Source organism: Rousettus aegyptiacus, unplaced genomic scaffold (genome assembly GCF_014176215.1).
Source record: "Rousettus aegyptiacus isolate mRouAeg1 unplaced genomic scaffold, mRouAeg1.p scaffold_m13_p_1, whole genome shotgun sequence".
NCBI classification, from domain to species: Eukaryota; Metazoa; Chordata; class Mammalia; order Chiroptera; family Pteropodidae; genus Rousettus; species Rousettus aegyptiacus.
This window is the reverse complement of record NW_023416284.1, coordinates 93,234,502-93,248,959: the sequence shown is the minus strand read 5'-3', so window position 1 is coordinate 93,248,959 and position 14,458 is coordinate 93,234,502. Positions and strand designations below refer to the sequence as shown.

Genomic DNA, 14,458 nt, shown 5'->3' with positions numbered 1-14,458 from the left:
GAATTTGCCTCACGCTGCAGGCGAGCCCACTGACTGAAGTCTGGGTTCCCTGGAGCCTCTGTGAAGATGGCACCACAGGAAGTAAAGGAGAACACTGGAGTGTCAGCTAAGGAGAAGAAAGCCCTGATCACTTGTGGAGGTAATAAAAAACTGACGGTGAATGACAGGCTTTGGCTTTGCAAGTCCCATATACCACTCAAGGCCCAGGGGGAGTTAGTTACCTCCTCCAGGGCCCTTCGGAGACCCTCCCAGCCCCTCTCACCCAACCTGGTTTCCACACATCTTTTGAGAGTGTTATCCTTTCCCCGCTCACACCTCAAATTCTTGTTGTAGGGTAGGGATGTTATCTTCTCAGTCCTCCCCAACCTTTGCTGAGTAGTGAGCAGAGCAGCCGAGGGGGGAAAGATGGGGAGTTCCAAGCCAGAATTGGCCAGCACCCCAAATTCTCATTTGGCCAACTAAGTTTAGTCCTCTGTGGAGAAGAGGAAGGAGTCTGATCAGCTCTCAGAAAAAAAAAGCAAGGAACTGAGTCAGTCTAAGTCAGCTCTTAAATATTTAATTCTCATTTATTTAAAGTTCTGTCTGTGCACACTATTTATATTAAAAACACAGGAAGCTGGGGCTCCTAGCAAAAATATACATTTCAATTTTGGAGACACTGAGAAGAGCTGTATTCTCAGCACCAGAACTGGGCGGGGGATGGAGATGAGGCAGGTGGTGGGGAAGGGGGAGGTCAGGCACAGCTTCTCTCCCTTCACAGTGCTGGCCCAAAGGAAGCACCCCTAACCCAAATCCCTGGTCACCAAGGGTGGGAAGACAGGGGGAAGAATCTTGACAGCAGAGTGATCCTTGGGCATGGGGGCCCACAGTGCTGGCCGGCGCAGACACTGGGATTGTCCTTTCTCTAGGGCATTTCTTCCCAGAGCTGCAGTCAGTCAGAAAGGCCCCTTTCGAAGGAGGGCCACAGAGGACCCAGGAATCCTGGGCTCTCACCCTAGGTTTTCAACCACCTTTCTCAGAGATCCTAGCCAGTCCCTCACCCCTCCAGCCAGTTTCTTCCCCAGAAAAGCAGCCAAGGGGGGCTCTCTGCCCTCCTGCTCAGAAACAGCACTACCCGCTGTGCTTTAGCCCCTCCTCTGGGGCACTGAGTGTACCTGGGGAGGTGGAGAGGAGGGGCAGGGGCCAGAGGAATGCGACTAGCCCAGCAAGGTCCCTGTGACCAGAGGCTGTGCAAAGTTCTAGGAGTCCAGCTGGCTGAATATAGGGAAAGGGGAGGGTAGCAGAGCGGTTGGGACAAATAGATGTCACAATAAACAGAATTGGTTCATCCCTGGGAACAGGGGTGCATAGCTCTCTGCCTATCCGCCTGTAGGCTCCTCTCAGCATGCACCTGCCTTACAGAGGGAAGGGTGAGGGGTGTGGAACCTGCAGATAAAGTGAATTCAGTGCTTGTGGTATGTGCTAGAGTGGCAGCTCCAGGGAGTGTGTGTCGGGGGGCCTGAGCTTCCGCTGAGCTCGAGCCAGTGCTAGCATCTCCTGGCTAAAGGAACGTGGTCATGTATGAGGCAAGGCCTTGGCCCTGGGAGAGAGATGAGATCTGTGGTGCTGACAAAACAAAGGCAGGACTTAGAGGCCGCTGCAGACTGCTGGCAGAGTGTGGGGCGCTGATGGAGGGCGGACCCTGATGCCTGGGGTCAGAGTTAAGTTCACTGTTGTCTGCTTTCCTTACCAACCTCTGCTTCCTTGAGGCTCACTCCTCTTCAGTAGGGATGTGGGAGCCCCCACCAGGAGGAAATCTCACCTCCTTCCAGGCTGTGTGGGGGCGGGGCGGGGGGGGGGACCCACCAGCGGCCAGCGCAGGGGGCCATTAGTGACACTGGCCTGGAAGACCAGTGAAAAGAACAAAAAGGATGTTGGGTATTCGTGGGGCGGGAACGTGCTGCTGGAGCAGGGTTGGTTGGGTCAGGGGGTGCCAGCCTCCGCCTCGGGGAGGTATCCTGACCCTCAGGATAGGGACCCAGTGACTAGGGGCCACTGCTGCAGTCAGCCTACACCATGCTCAGCTTCCCCAGGAAGTTAAGCCCAGAGAGCTTAGTGTTTCTTTGGATGGCTCAAGTCCCTTGCTGTGAAGACAGGAACAGAATGAGGCGGCCACCCTTGCAGGTGACTTCATGCAGAGGGCAGACCCCATTCCCTTCTGCTCCAGGGGATGGGGGCAAAAGCGGAGGTCTTGTTCTATGCTGCTGGTGAAATAACACAAACTGTCTCACAGAGAAAGAGGGACAGACAAAGGGATGGGAGAAAAACAGGGAGAGCAAGGGAGGAAGGAAGAGAGGAACCTGTAGAAAAGAAGAGAGAGGGTAAAGACAGTAGAGAAGAGGAACTGAGAAAGGAGACTAAGGGAGAAGGAAGAAGGGAATATGGAGAACGAGAGACCATGGGCCTGAGCGCACAAGTACATGTGATCCCACTGCTCCTGCGGCATGCTGAGTTTGCAGGGCTGGCCAACAGGAAAGTCCCGTGAGTGGCACCTGTCCCAGCACTGTCCGCCTGCCCCTTATTCTCAGCCCCCAGAGGCCTGCTGGGAGGCCCTGTGTGTGCACTTCAGTACATGTCCTTGTAGATCTCCTGGAGCAAGGGGTGCAGCGAGGTCTCTGTCTCAGTCTTCTTGATCCGCTGCATCATCTGGGCATGCTCTGTGACCAGCTGCCGAAGGTCGGCCATCTTCTGCAGCAGCTTGGGGAAGAGGTACTGGGCGTCGGGGTGGTTGGCCTGCAGGTGGAACTCGAGGGCACGCAGGATGGTGTCCTGGATGGCCTCCACCTGTGACACGTTCATGAGGCCTGGCCGGTCTGTGGAGACACAAGGCAGAGGTGTGGGAGGGAACAGGCATGCATGGGGTCTCGGAAGGCCAAAGGAGTTCCCCTAGCCCCAGGGGATAGCAGGCCTTGCTGTGATAGACCCAAGCCCTGTCCTGTCACTGACCGCCCCACTGAAAGTTCTAGTCTTCCCACCCCTGGCCCACTTTTTTTTTTTTTCCCCTGATTAAGCAGTACAGTATCATGGTTAAGAGACTCATTGCCTGGATTCAAATCCCGTCTCTACCACAGACTAGCGGTGAGGCTATGGGCAGGCCGCTCAGCCTCTCTGGGCTTGTTTCTTCATCTGTAAACTGGGGATAACAAAAGTACCTCCTGCACAGTGTTGTGAGAATCAAATGAGTTAAAATCTAGGAAAAGGAACTAGAACAGTGCCTGGCATGAAGTAAGCTCCATGTCACTGTTAACATGATTATTATTAACTACAATCATTGTGTTGGAATTGAAAATGTAGATAAACTACAGAAAATTTCTCCACCATCACAACAGGTTGGTATGTGTCCTTTCAGTCTTTTTTCTCTCATCTCCATTTATATAAGATGGAGCTGGTCCAGCATGTACAGCTGGTGCCTTGCACATTCCATTACCATCATCACAGGGACACTTCCCTGTGCTGTCTGAGCTCAGGCCTGGCGCCCTGCAGGGAGGTCCTGACCCTCAGGAGGGCTGGCTGTGTGGAGTAGAGGCAGCCCACTCGCCCCGCCCTGACTTACCTCCGCACAGAATGATGGCTGCAATGAAGAGAGCCAGGTCACTGTCATCAAGTTCCAGGGCATTGAACTTGACAGCAAATTCGAACTTGGGTTCGATGATGTCACTGAAAGGCTTGCGGATGCTGCGCAGGAACTCACGGGTGACAAAACCAGTGCCGTTGGCCACCAGCAACCCGTCCTTGTTGACAATGGAGGCCAGCATGGCGAAGATGGCCTCGTGCACGCCATACTTCAAAAGAGTCACCTGGTCGTTGAGGAAGAGGTTCCCAAAGCTGGGGATGCTCTTGGCGAACTCGGTGAGCTCACGCACGGTCTCTACTGTGGTGCACTGGCAGCGATAGAAGACGTGTACGCTGATCTCCTTGTAGGGTGGCAGGCCATTCACCAGCTGCTTCCACACCAAGCCCTTCTCTGCCTGCCACAATGTCTCGATGTCGTGGATCACAAAGGGCTGAAAACCAGGCCTAGTTAGAGGGCAGGCCTTGGGGACCCCCACCCATGTGCTCCCCAGACTCCCTTCCTATACTGTGAAATTAGGGAATGGAGGAGGCCTGGTCCTGTAAGGAGCCAGGTAGGTGGCAGCAGGGTACAGAGCCAGGGACGCTACCTAGATGACCAGTGACACTCACCGCCGTGTGGCTGGTCTTGCCCGTGAGGATGCCGCGGGCCTTCTTTTTGGTCATGTTGAAGTTTTTCAGGTAGGCATTGTAGATGTGTTTGGAGAAGGCCTTCAGATCAGCCACTTGTGGGTTGTGCTGACTTCCCTCGCTTGCCGTCAGCCCTGCCACCAACTTCCTCTTCTCGGCTTCTGGCATCCGGCCAAAGCGGATGGCTGCACGGGGATGGGGGTACAGTCATCAAGGAGTCCATGCAGGGGCCAGAACCTCCTTATCCCTCTACAGGTGCATGGGCCAAGGACGGAGACATATGTTTTTGGCTCGGGGCCCTCAGAAGCTCTAGAGGCAGCAAGTTGGATCGTTAGGGAACCCCTCCATAATGTAAGCTCCAGGGGGACAGGGATTCTGTGCCTTGCTCACCGTTCCCAGCACACACAGGCCCTAACTCACAGAGTGACTAAGCCACTCTGGCTCCGAGGTGGTGTAGCACGGCTGGGAGGAGGACAGTCTTTGGTGTTAAAGGCCTGCGTCTGAGTTCCAGCTCGGCAGCTTGAAAGTTGTGTGACCTGGGCAGGCTACTTCACCTTTTTCATAAGAAAAAGTGGGGCTAACACATGAATGTCACTGCATTGTCCGAACAATTATAATAGAGTATTCACATAGCAAGCACTCAAAAACTGTAGTCATTAGTAATGGAACAGGATACAAACCTGACTTCTCTCAGAGAAAAATGGAGATGAATTGTCAGTCCTGAGATCTAGGAAATCCCCTCACCTCAGCTGAGTAATGGGGCCTGGGCAGATACAAATTGAGGGGAGGGATCAAATCTCAGACTTGCTGGACCCCATCACTTAAAAAGAGCTGTAGAGGGCTCAGATCCTGCCACTCTCTAAGATGCAAGGCAGTTAGGATGCCCATGGGTGAAGATATTTAAACAAGAGGCTCTCCCTGTCCTCTGGGGGTCTGACCCAGAGGGATAAAGAGGGGGCAGGTGGGCTTTGTAAAATCCTACTCTATGGGGTCTAAAGACAAGACCCCACAGGAGCCCTGGAGCCCAGGGCAGGTTCTATCTCCTAGGAGTGGCTGCCCTCTAGGAAACTCCCACCTGGCTCCTGGCGGCTGACATGTGGTCACACATACTGGCTCTCACCTGCCCTCAAAAACCAAGTAGGACTGAGGAGATTCCAGGCCTTGGCAGTGGCTTTCCATACTGTCAGGTCATCCAAGAGACGCTTGAGGTTCCGGGAGTGGTGTTTCGGACACCACTGGAGCTGGGATCAATTCCCACTTGCCTTCTGGGCCAAAGAGCTGGTGACTGTCCCTGGCCTAAGGTCCATGGTGGATATTGGGCAGTCTGAGAAAGGCAGAGATCTTAGGCCAGACTTGTGCTGGCTCCAAGACTCAGGGTCCAGATCAGTGAGGTCGACAGCTGACACTTAGCAGTTCTTACTGTGTGCCAGGTACTGCTCCAAGGGTGCCCCCTTTCTGGGCTCCCTGGAACCTCGTTTCAGGGAGGACGGCAGCAGCCCTTGTGCCTTACCCAGGCTAGCTCTTACCATTATGCGACATGCCCAGTGCCAGGCATTTCTGGAAGCGGCAGTACTGGCACTTGTTGCGATTCTTCTTCTGGATCTTGCAGCTCCGCTCACACTTCTCATATTCCAGCTTCATTCGGATTGTCCTACGGAAGAAGCCCTGAGGGACAGTGCACAAGTGAGAAAAATCTATAAGGAAAGGAGGGAGGTTGGAAATCCTGCTGCCCACTGGGTTGCACCAGAGGGCCCAATTATTCATGAAGTAATGGGCGGAAATTTTTTGGGAAGGGAGAGGGAGAAGGAAGCTAAACAACCCTAAAACTGTATCATGACTAACTTGATTTATTCATAAACACATCTGATTCTGCATATTTTGTGGGTAGTGGTTTAATAAAATAATATGTGAAAGTTTGATGGGTGTGTAATTGGGAGGAAGAACCTAAAAGCACCACTGGAAAAAGAAATGTAACATTCTTTTTTTCTCAAAGAGCCCCCTTTACGCTTTGAGGTGCAGGAAGCCTTGATTTCAGGAAGATGGCTCAGCCTGACTCCCATTCTGTCCTGCCTGTCTTCTCAAGCCACGTCCCCAGGGGGCGCAAGTAGCCCAGAGCCCAGGTTAAGTGACTGGGTCAGTGCTGCAGGTGCCCAGCTCGGCAAGTGTGACAAGGTAACCCCTCCTCTCCAGCAGGTTCCAGAGGTGAGCCCTGGAATGGCCCAAGGGCTTGGCTACCGACAGGAATTCTGCAGTGGGTATTGTCAGGGCCCTGCCTCGCCTCAGGGAAAGCCTTTCTGGCAGGTTAATTCACCATGTGACCACAGCCCTGATGACCAGTCAGCACCTCCCACGGCCCATACCTTGCACCCCTCGCACGCATGAACACCATAGTGGAAGCCTGATGCTTTGTCTCCGCACACACGGCACTCCATGTTGAGGCTGCCACATGAGGCCCCGTCACAGCCCATCTGCAGCTGGTCCAGCAGTGATGGTGGCGAGGAGCTCCGGGAGAGGTCTGCAGACATACAACAGGGGTGGCTTCACATTCTGCTAGGCTGGGAGCCAGGGGAGGTGTCCAGGGCCCACAGGGCAGTGCAGGTGGCAGAAAGAGCCTATGTTTCTCATTCACACGGCCCTTGGCTCAGCAACTTAAGAGCTGCACGGCCACAGGAGTCAACCTTTCTGAGGATCAGTTTCTTCATCTAGAATGTGAGGTTAATGACAGTTTCTCTGGGAGGATGGCAGTTTCCAAAGCATTTCCCCCAGATCTGACATACAGGAGATGTTCTGGAAATGGTGGCTATTGTAAGAGCCTTCCTGGGCTAAACTCACTGTTGGGGAGGAGAGGGCATGGGGGGTGATGATTGTGTTTTGGGAGGAAGAGAGCAAGGGAGAGGAAGCAGAATGAATCTCTTTAGGCTGTCTTTAGGAAGTGGCCCACGTGGGCTTGTATGAAATGTGTTTAGTGAAAACTTCAGCAGTGCAGACCTTTGCAGAGCACCTTCCTCCACCTGAGAAATTAAATTCTTGCATGGACTCCATAGATGCTGTAAATGATATATAAGAAGCTCAAATTCATTCTCATGAAACTTCTTGCTTGAGTAGAAAGAGCATGGGAAGCACCATGAATTTCCGCAAGTGTTTCTATTAAATGTACAGATGTTTAAACCAGGTGTTGAGTGTCAGCAAGGAAAGCTATTGGCCATGGCGACAACTTCAGGGTATAAACACTGTCAGATGACTCAGTAAGAATGGCTGGGAGTGTCTTTTGAATCTCTCCCTTTGAACATTCAGAAATGGGCCCTTCCTTTAAAAAGGGGCACCGCACTGGGCCCCGGTCCCGACTCCCAGTCAGTGCTGCATGACCCACGTGTTGACTGTTCTGCATCTGCCTGCTGGCCTGCCAATCTGCTATTCTCTGCTCTCTTCCCTGATGATGGAGCAGTCTCCTCAGGAGATGGACCAAATCCCAAATCAGAAAATCAGTGACTCAGAGTGAGATGACACCTTAGGAAGACCCAAAGCCACGGCAAAAAGCCCAGACTTAACATTTTCCACTCTGCAAAAAGTTTTACTTTTCTCCAACACAGAGTGACCTCCCAAAGTATATGCTCCTTCTCCCACACCTTCTTCTCACTCTCCCATCTCCCCCTTGGGTCCTAGGAGTGACAGCAGGAAAGCCTCCACCTGGTCCCCATCCTAGACACAGAAAGGGGAGCACGAGCACCACAGCAGAGAGGACCTGACAGCATGCTCCCCTCCCAGGCTGATGAGGGAAGGGGTGACGTCAGTCCCTGTTCCTAAAATGGCTTGTCCTGTCCTTAGCTCCCAGTCTTCAGTCATTCCAAGGAGTATACCTGCCCCCCTAGCCCACAGACGGGGAGAGCGGGCTCCTTCCATGTCCTGGGTGCTGTGGGGTAGACTGCAGCCTAGTGGGGCAAAGCCGCTCTGTTCTTCTCATTCTTAGTAGCCTTTGTTGCCGTCTGACAGTCTGTGTTCTTAGTGTTGGGAGTCCCCCACTGGCATGTAAGGGCCACAGGGCAGGCACTCAGTGACTCTGTGGAATAAGTGGTCCCCAAGTTGCCTGGGCATCCCAGCCTCAGCGCCAATTGGCTCGACAGGCTGGGAAGCATCTGTCAGTCCTGGAGGTATTACAATAGGGACAGTAGAACTCACACTCCCAGGTGTTGGGAGAAGATGAGATAATGTGTAAAACCCTTTGTCGAGCGCTTTGTAGATGCTGGGTTTCTGGCACTTCCTCCTCCTATCTGTGTGTCTGTGTGCATGTCTGCTCTGTGGCACTTCTTATAAGCAGCATTGTTTCTATGGCCTGCACATCTGCCTCCTCTGTCAGACTCGGAGCATCTCGAATCGCATTCCCCCTGGATCTCCAAGCCCCCTCCACTGCCAAGTCCTATCCACAGGGACCAGTCACCTCAGAGTGTTCTCACCTCTTGGTGGTGCTTCCTCATTCTCCCTCATGGCTCTGGAGGCTCAGCAGGTGTCTGGTCATTTGGTTACTATTGGTGCTGACCATAGCAATGCTACCCTCTGTTCATTCAACAGACCTTTGATGAGCACATGCTATGTGCAGTGCAGGACCCAGACCCTGCCCAACGAGCTGAGGTAAGAAAAAAGTAAGCAAATGAAAACACAATGCAGAGAGTGGCAACACCAGCCGGGGGGCAGGCAGAATGGTGCAGGACCACGAAAGAGCCATCACCTGGGCATGAGATGCTCAGGGAAGGTGACTACTCTCCTCTCTGGACTCAAAAGTGAGTGCTTTGGATGACCTCCGAGTCAGCTTTCAAGTGCTCAGAAGCAGCAGGGATTAGGGGTAAGAATGCAGCCCAGGAGCCATGTAGTCCAAGTTCAAATCAGTGACCTCGGCTCAAATCCCAGCTCTGTCCTCTGGCCTCAGTTTCCTCCTCTGTAAAAGGGAGATGATGACAGTATCTTTCAGAGAGTCACGGTGAGGAGCATAGGAGTTAATATAGAGAAAGTTCTTGGAACTTAGAAGTACTGTGTAAACATTAGTTTAAATTAGGGTAATGTTGACTGGAAAGCTGCAATCCTGCAGTTTCTAAGCTCTGTCCCCCACACAGGCAGGGACCCTGCCTCTCTATTCCTTCTTATTTGTCCCTCTTCCCCACAGCATCATAGAAACCCAAGGTGTGTATATGCATGGGGTGTCTCTCTGCTTATGAGGCCTGGAAAGCCCCTAAACAAGATCTAGCTTCCTCTCCCATCTCCTGACCTGCCACTGGCTCCTGACTTGGGGGTGTCAGGACTACCTGGAACCCTAGAAGAAGCCAAGATGGCCCAAGCCCTACTGGCCACCGAGTCAGCCAGAGCTCTGGATTGTGAGGAGAGACCCAGGACAGAAGTCCACAAGGACCCCAGTCAGGAAGAGTTTCAAACTGGACTGGGGAGAAGTCCAGGCAGTGTGAAGGCCCTGGGAGATGTCCTGCCCCAGGTGGTGAACAGGCGTAGGCTGCCGGCTTGAGTAGTCAGGGAGGCCTGGAAGTCCCAGGGTAATAGGACGAGGTCACCCCCTGCCTATCTGAGGGGAATCAGAGAACACAAACAACTGCTGCACAAGGCAAAGAGAGGCAGGGGAGATGAGGGGCTGGGGTGGGCAGAAGTGTACACATCCTACAGGGATAGCTTTTATTGTGGGGTGCATGTGTAATGGATACTGAAGTGCTGGCAGTTTGGGTTTTCCAAAGGTAAAGGTTCTGTTCTTCCTGGCTGACCACCTGGCTAAAGGGTTTACCCTCAAATCACCACCACATCCTACCTAAAAATAATGATCGCAGGCTGCCTTCCAATCTAGGGACCAGCTTCTGAAGGTCCCATAGCCTCCCCCATGACCTTCTGGTGGGAGACAGGTTCTGAGGGGCCCTCCCTTCCACTGAGAGTCCCTGCCTTGACGGTCCTCAGGTGTGCTGGGTGGAAAAGACCCTGGGCTTGCTGTTTGAGGGCCATCTGCCTGTACAGCCATTCTCCCCAGTCAGCCCAAGCCAGTCTTCTTACCCAGCCCCTCCTCTGCTCTCACAAAATGCACTCGCTTATCCGATGGCCATCATCTGGGCTCTAAGCCCTGCCTATGAACTTCCACTCTTGCCACTCCCTGCCTGACCTCCCAAGTATTTCCTACTTTTACTACCTTCAGGAGGGGAAAGACAAAGAATCAGTGGTTATCAGGCCCCCACTAGATGCCAAGCATGTTAGTGTCTTTATGCCTGTTTGTATCATTTCATATCACCTAGGAAGATAGTAACTGCCACCATTTAAAGATAAGGAAACTGAGGCTCAGTGAGGTTAAGGGATCTGCCCAAGGTCACTTGCCTAATATAAGGTGGGACTGGACCTTGAACCTAAACCTGACTTCTCTGCAAAGGCTGTGTGTTTGCACCAATCATACCTTTTTTTTAGTGTATGCCTGCTTCGTGCTAGGCACTCAACTGGCCGCTTTCTATCATTAATCTTGTGAACCTCAGAACAACCCCTCCAGCAGGTCTTCTTATCCCCCTTTTATAGGAGAGGAAACAGAGGCTCAGAAGGTTAAGTAACATACTGACAGTGGCTCTGATGGTTAATTTTATGTGTCAACTTGGCCAGGCCATGGTACCCAGTTTTGGGTCAAGCACCAGACCAAATGTTGGTGTGAAGGTATTTTTTTAGATAAGATTAACATTTAAATCATTACTCTCCATAATGTGAATAGGCCTCCTAAAGGAAGAAGGAATTCTGTCTCCAAACTGCAATTAGACTTGAGCTGTACTATCAACTTCCCTGGACTCCAGCCTGCTGGCCTGTCCTACAGAATTTTGACTCATTAGACCTTAAAACTGTTTGAGCCAATTCCTTAAAATAAAGCTCCCAATCTCCCAATATCTATCTATATCTCTGTCTCTGTCTCTCCGTATCTATCTATCCATTCACTTACACACACACCCTATTGGTTCTGTTTCTCTACAAAATCCTGACTAATGTGGTAGAGTGAGATTTATAACCAAGAACTATCCAACCCCTGGGGCTGACCTCTCACCCAGTGCACTCTACAACTTTCCAAATATATAAACACATGTTCATTACTACTGATCAATACTGTGTGAGTATGTTAAATAATGAGACATGTCACTGTGCCATTATTCAAATGTTTGGATTCAGCATAAACTCTAGTCCCATCACCCAGAGAGTGAAGTATCAGTTGCACCATCTTTGATTACAAGTTCAGCAAATAGACACTATTGACCTTATTCACGTAATTTACGTGTGTTTGAGAGTGCTCCTGCGTATCTAGTCTCCATCGCTAGAGGTATGCGTGTTGTCATAGCTCTGGGGGTGGTCAGGAGGGGCTAGCTCTGGCTATTTACTCTGGTGGCAGAGCCCCAAAGGCAAACAGCTTTTGAAGTCAGGGCCAATTCTTGGGACTCTGGGGCTAGGTTACCAAGCGGCCTCCTTACTTCTGTTGTCCTTTTAGGCTGGACTGTGGGCTCCTCAGGACAAGCACCTAGACTCATCCTCCGCTGAACGGCTGCCTGGACACCCACCAAGCACTTGCTGACTGAGAGGAGGTGCCAAGGCCAAGAAAAAGGACATTTTATCTTCCTTAGTTTCACACTGAGACCACTGACCTGTTTCTCAGTGTGACTGGATGTTCATCACTGAAGCAAGAGGGGAAGAGGACAGGAGTGGGGTTTGAATATCAGTTCCAGCTGCCCCTACCCAGCTGGGGGGCCCTAGGTATATAAGTTTCTTGTTGCTGAGTGCTAAGGATAAGTGCTGTCCTGCCTGTTTTCCTGCGGGTAAGAAGGAGGTACTTGGCAGTGCTGAGCTTGGTACAGAGATGCGTGGTCAGGAGGGTCAGAAGAGAAGCAAACTGTGCAGCCTTCCTACTGTTTCAGGCTCAAGGCTGCACCCCATCCTCATGGGTCCCTGAGGGGACCCTGGAAGTCAAGGTCATAGACTCAGGGGGTGGGGCAGGGAACCAGCAGGTGCTGAGAGACCTGTGGTGTGTCAAACAGCACCATTTACTCCTTACCTGGCTGGACATCTGGTAGACAGGATGGAACCATTAAAGGTGAAGAAACTGTGGTGGTACCTGCGAGGGCCACAGCTCATAGTGGCCGACCCAGGACTCTTGTTCTGGTTTGTGTGATCCCCAATTCTGACAGGATGAGGCTCTGTCTCCAGGGCCCCTAACCTGTGGCCTTTTCCCCCCCTAACCTTTTAAAGGAAAACAATGTAATTGCTTTTTAAAGTACGAGAGTATTTCAGGCTTGTTGGGAAAAATACACAAGGGTGTGTAGCATCTTATGACAGATCCTCTCCACCCATGTTTCTACTCCTGAGTTAGCCCCACTGGTCCTTTGTGTATACTCTTCTACTGCCTTCTCTGATACATGAGGATTTTTAAACAATGGAATCCTCAATTTGTCAGAAACTTCCTTCCCTGTCAATATATACAGACCTACCTTATCCTTTTTAATGGAAGAGTATTTCACAGTATGGCTCTACCGCAGTTTATATAACCAACTCCCCATGGATGAGCACTTTCCAATTTTTTACTTTTATGAACAGTGCTGAAATAAAGAAGTACAGAAATCTCTTTGCGAGGGACACATTCCTAGGTGGGGAACTGAAAGGCCGAAGGAATGCACACTAAAAGGTGTTGGCCTGCACTGCCACACTGCCTTTCTATCCTCAGTGGTTGGAGGGCCATGTCCTTACCCCCTGGCCAACATGGTCATCTCTGCCAAAGTGACAGGCTAAATGGCATCTCATCTGAAGATACCTTCTTTGATTGGTGAATAGACTCTAACATGTTTCATGTTTTCTAGCCATTTGTATTTGTCCTATGGTGAACTGCCGGTTTCTACTTTTCTGCTGGATGGCTTATCTTGTAGACTTTGGGAACTTTTTATGTACATATAGTGATTATGTTAAACAACCTCTTCCTGTTCAATTACTGAATAAGTAAGTCTTTCTACCTCCACTTCATTCATTTATTGATAAACAGAATCTATTAAACACATCATACATGGCACTGCAAGGGTAGCTGGGCAAATTCTTCCCAGACATCTCCCCATGTGCCCTAAATCCCACTGATAAAACTCCCTGAGGTGCCATCACCACGCCCACCTTACCCTGCCTGTGCACCCAGGCACTATACTCCTGTCTACATATGAACAGCAGTATCGCTTGGAAATGTGATCCCCATAAGGGTATGTAGGAAAACCCAGGACAGGATATTAGTCTGAAGGCAACTTCTATGTGCCTGGACCCACATGAGGGGTGGGATGGGCCAGTGCAGGCAGTGAGATCACAACCCCGTTGCGCTCTCTTCCCTTTCACCCTCTCGGTGTCCTCAGTGATATTCCTTGCTCATCCTTAGCCCCAAGTGTCTTCCCTTTGCTTCCTAACCCTCCTCACCTGTCTTAAGTTCAGAATAGTATGTTACTAGTGCTATATGACTGATCATTCCTGGTTAGCCATTCTTCTCTTCTAAGAAAGAGTCTCCAAAGCCATCCCAGTCACCAGCCGGCCAGGGAGGAGGTTACCCTGGGGGTTGGGGGATACCTTCTTTGGGCCCTGAAATCACATCATTCCTGGGTATCTGGGTGGGATCAAAGGGCCTGGATGATGGCTTTCCCCTCACCCTACCCCACCATGTGCCCTGAAGAGGAAGAATCTGCAAAATCCCAGGACCTGCTTTGCAGGTTCAAAGCAATGTGGCTCAAAGATTCAGGCCTGAACTCTGACACCATCTACCTCCTCCTCATGCAAAGACAGGGTCCGGGGCCCACTTTTGTGGGGCGGGCCTGCTCCTGTGCCCCGAATCACTGCTTATGGCCAGGACCTCCTTCAGCTGAAACAAGCAGCAAGATCAGGATGTCCCCTCCTGGCACTATATCCTCTCATGGCCCTGAGTGCCCCCTGAGGGAAGGGAGAAAGGATCAGCAGGATGTGATGACACTCGGGCAGAGGGAGGAGAGAAGCTGGGAGTTGGTGCAGGGAGCAGAGAAAGGGTGGCATCAGCAGTGGGGAAAGCCAGGGACAGACAGAAGTGGATTCTGGATGTCCTTGAAGGTGGACATGATTTCATGATGATGATGAAGATAGTGACAGAACAATACAAGGTACCAGAGAACAACATCTACACTGCTGCTGACAGTGGATAAATAAAGGGGAACCAACAAGCAAGACCAGA

At 51.4% G+C, this 14,458-nt stretch overlaps 1 protein-coding gene across 6 annotated transcripts in view; it reads right to left on the bottom strand.

Annotated features, from left to right (window-relative positions):
• Positions 1-292: 292 nt before the first annotated feature.
• PPARD (peroxisome proliferator activated receptor delta) overlaps positions 293-14,458 on the bottom strand; it is a 72,593-nt gene continuing 58,427 nt past the window's right edge. For 5 of the 6 annotated variants that reach the window (XM_036239138.1, XM_016146900.2, XM_016146905.2 and 2 more), the window contains 5 exons: positions 6,600-6,754; positions 5,766-5,904; positions 4,222-4,424; positions 3,593-4,043; positions 303-2,852 (listed from right to left, as the gene is read on the bottom strand). In XM_036239138.1, the coding sequence (XP_036095031.1) occupies positions 2,605-2,852; positions 3,593-4,043; positions 4,222-4,424; positions 5,766-5,904; positions 6,600-6,754 (1,196 nt within the window). In that variant the 3' untranslated portion in view covers positions 303-2,604. Of the gene's footprint in view, positions 2,853-3,592; positions 4,044-4,221; positions 4,425-5,765; positions 5,905-6,599; positions 6,755-14,458 lie in introns of all 6 variants that reach the window. The other variant, XM_036239163.1, reaches the window with a different exon arrangement.